At 30.5% G+C, this 3,476-nt stretch overlaps 1 protein-coding gene across 1 annotated transcript; it reads left to right on the top strand.

Annotated features, from left to right (window-relative positions):
- Nucleotides 1–1,511: 1,511 nt before the first annotated feature.
- Nucleotides 1,512–1,937, top strand: LOC113871514 (ethylene-responsive transcription factor ERF096-like). Its single transcript, XM_027508604.1, has one exon. The coding sequence runs from the start codon at nt 1,512–1,514 to the stop codon at nt 1,935–1,937; it is 426 nt and encodes a 141-aa protein (XP_027364405.1).
- Nucleotides 1,938–3,476: the final 1,539 nt, after the last annotated feature.

The raw sequence follows: 3,476 nt of genomic DNA, 5'->3' as shown, positions 1-3,476 counted from the left end.
TGGAAGTTAAAAGGATTTTTTTTAATATTATATATATGTGCGTCCATTATACTAAAAACGTGTTTGATATCGCGACACTTCAAACAACGACGTTGGTGCTTCTTAAATTATGTTATTCTGATTTGTTTCAATATTTTAGAGCATGGGATGTAGGTAGAAATTTATAAGAAAACTAAAAATTAAGTTACGATGTACTTTGAAAATTACCTTTGGTTCTTTCTAGAACATGGATGTTCACAATAAACAAATTAAAAGCATTGCTTAAGAAAAGAGTAGCAAATCTCAATAATGAAACATTTACCCTGAGATTAAATTAAATTTAAAAAATGTGCAAGGTTTGGAATATTTTAGTAGTAAGGGAAAGGAAAACAAGTAATCTGACTTCAAAAGATGACACCAATACTACTATATATCATCACGCGTTTGAAAATTTCAACCCCCATATATCAAACTCATTTTTCTCTTAGCTAATTTTTTAGTCTTTCATCACCCTTTTTCCTCTGGGCCAGGCAGTAATTTGCACGTTTCCTTATGAGTTTATAACGGTGAATAATGACAAAAAAGTAAAAAAACTTTGAATAGAACTCTAAAAAGGTAAAAAAAGAAAAAGAAAAAAAGGAACACTTAAGTGAGAGATGAGTTAAAAGAGAGTTTCAAAACAAGCAAGAGCCACCTTCTTGACCATCCAAGCATCCAGATACAATGGACATGCAACTTTTCAACACCGAGTATAAGTGGCAGGAACCTTCTTCATCACGTGCAAACGCTCTTGGGCAATTTTTCAATATCTAACAACGGTATTATACTTTAATTTATATACATCTTCTATACCTATTTAATTTTATTTTTTTAAATAAAAGCAACTTTCTCTCTCCCATTTTTCCTAAAATGTTGGTTTGAAAAGAAAAGTAGTTACTTTCAAGTATAAGAATTTAACTACAACACAAGCGAGTGCGAATAATTCAATTTCACATTTTCAACCATCTTTCTGTAAAAATATTCCAAACAAAACATTTCACATTCTTGTCAAACACATTTCTATTTCTCCACTACATCAACGTCACTAACAAAGTGTCCCAGAAGAATACGTTACTACTTCCCAGCATTCCTCGTCTATGAATTTCACTTTATTTGCATAAACTTTAGATGTCAAGTGCATGATTGTACCCACACACATAACTGTTTATACTACAATCTTAATTTTCTTAATCAATAATTATGATATGAATAGATATAAAATATTGGTAAGCGAGGGGCTAATTTCTCGAAATACAGTCAGATATATTAAAACATACTACATAAATTTGGAAATTAAACTCCACTACATGTTGAAGGTTCTTTTACTCAAATCAACAGATATTAATATGCATAATTATATTATTAAAAATAAAAATATATACAAACACACACATATATACGTTTTCTAAAATTATTTGGAGTGGCCCATCCCCACTTTGGATGATTGTCTATATGTGTATTTAGCATGCATGCAAGAGAAACAAGAGCATAGGATGGATGAGGAAGGTTCAAGAGGAAAAGGGAAAGATGAACAAGAGAATGTTAAGTACAGAGGAGTACGTAGGAGGCCATGGGGAAAATTTGCAGCAGAGATTCGTGACTCAACGAGGCAAAGCCAAAGGGTATGGCTGGGAACTTTCAACACAGCAGAGGAAGCAGCCAGAGCCTATGACAGAGCCGCTTATGCCATGAGGGGTCCCTTTGCAGTCCTCAATTTCCCTAATGAATACCCCCCTTCAACAGGTTCTGCTGCTTCTTCTTCCACATCAGCATCTTCTTCCTCTTCAAGTCATAGACATGTTGAAGAAAGAGGAAGTGGGAGTGAGGAAGCAAAGCAAGTGTTTGAGTTTGAGTACTTTGATGACAAGTTGTTGGAGGAGCTTCTTGGTTATGAAGATAAAAAGAAAAAGGATACGTGAAACATGTCATATGTTGTCCTAATATTACTGCTAGAGAGATGGGATGTGCCATTTTTGCTGGTTCAAACCAAGCATGTCCAAATGCCCGGTGATCATGGAAACTTTTTCAATGTTTTCTGTTTAATGTCTTGTCCTTGTCCTTGTTTGGAAAATTTGTGGTTATTGGCCTGGCATTGTCCTGCCTAATGTTCTGTTTGGAACAACCAAAACACGATGTTGGACTTTCTGAATTTAAGAACAAAATTTAAATGCAGTTTCTTAAGTACTTTTAATACTGTTTTATAATTGAAATAAGAATTTTATTTTAATAAAATATAAATAGTTAATGTTACCAAAAAAATTACTTATGTGAAACTTTATTTTTAATTAAAAACTAATATTGAAAGTACTTAAGAAAATGCACATAAATTTTTCCCTTTTTTCGAAATCTCCACCGTATCTCAAAAGTTTGATACTAGCTACTAAATGTGCCCTAATGAAATGTTAGGTGTTTGATGGCATCAAAGGTATCTAGTAGACAAGTTTCACAAAAAGTTAGTTTGAACTTGTTAAACAGGTTTTGGTCTGAGTATAAACCATGTCTCTATTGTATCTCGTTAAGGGCATAGCAGGCCCAAATCGCTTAAGTAACCATATTGTGAATCAATTCAATAACCAAATATAATTACAATATAAAAAAATTAGCTAGATTTGGTTCCTACTTTAGACAGACGACAAGATGAAAAATTATACTTCAAATTTTTGACACAAAGTCATTAATAATTTATTTGTCTAGCATAAACGAGTAAGGTGTAACAAAACCACCACACCATTGTGCAGCGCTACGCATAATTTCGAAAGAATTTGTTTTGATCTATATGACTATACCTGTAGGGCGTTAAATTAGTATTTTTTGTGGCTTTTTGATGTTTTTAAGTTATTGATAATCCACTTTCTCCCTCCAGTTAGAGTTGCCAAAAACTTTACCTGACAAAAGAGCCTAACTTACTCGGCACTATTCCTACCTCACGTGCTTTACGAGCAAAATGCCCTATAGTTCAAAAATTCTAATAAATAAAAAATGCTTTACGGGGGCAAAAAGTTCACAGGATCTTATTGCCAAAATGTCTATCTTGTAAAAATGTGTATGTCACTCTAAGCACCAACAATATATTCTCAAGATTAAATAAAATAAAGATTAAAAATTAAAATTTTAAATAATTAATTTATTAAAATTCTTTAATATTTTTTATAAGTTTTTTTTTATTCTCATACGTTATTATCTCTTACTTATTACTTTTTTATATAAAAAATTATTTTAAACAGCAATAGTATCAATGCATGTATCTTAATTTATTTTAATTAATTAATATGATTAAATAAATTAATTTTATTAAATTCTTTATATAAAAAATACTAAAGGTATTAGTAGTTAGGTAGTAAAAAATATTCTTAAAATAATAATTTTATTATAATGATTATTTGGTAAGATTTATTTTTAATAATAAATAAAAGCATTAATAAAATAAATAATTTATTTTATATTTTAAAGTAATAATA

This window comes from Abrus precatorius, unplaced genomic scaffold, assembly GCF_003935025.1.
Source record: "Abrus precatorius isolate BTA unplaced genomic scaffold, Abrus_2018 Scaffold7, whole genome shotgun sequence".
NCBI lineage: Eukaryota > Viridiplantae > Streptophyta > Magnoliopsida > Fabales > Fabaceae > Abrus > Abrus precatorius.
The sequence above is the reverse complement of the archived record's forward strand: the minus strand, read 5'-3'. Positions and strand labels throughout refer to the sequence as shown.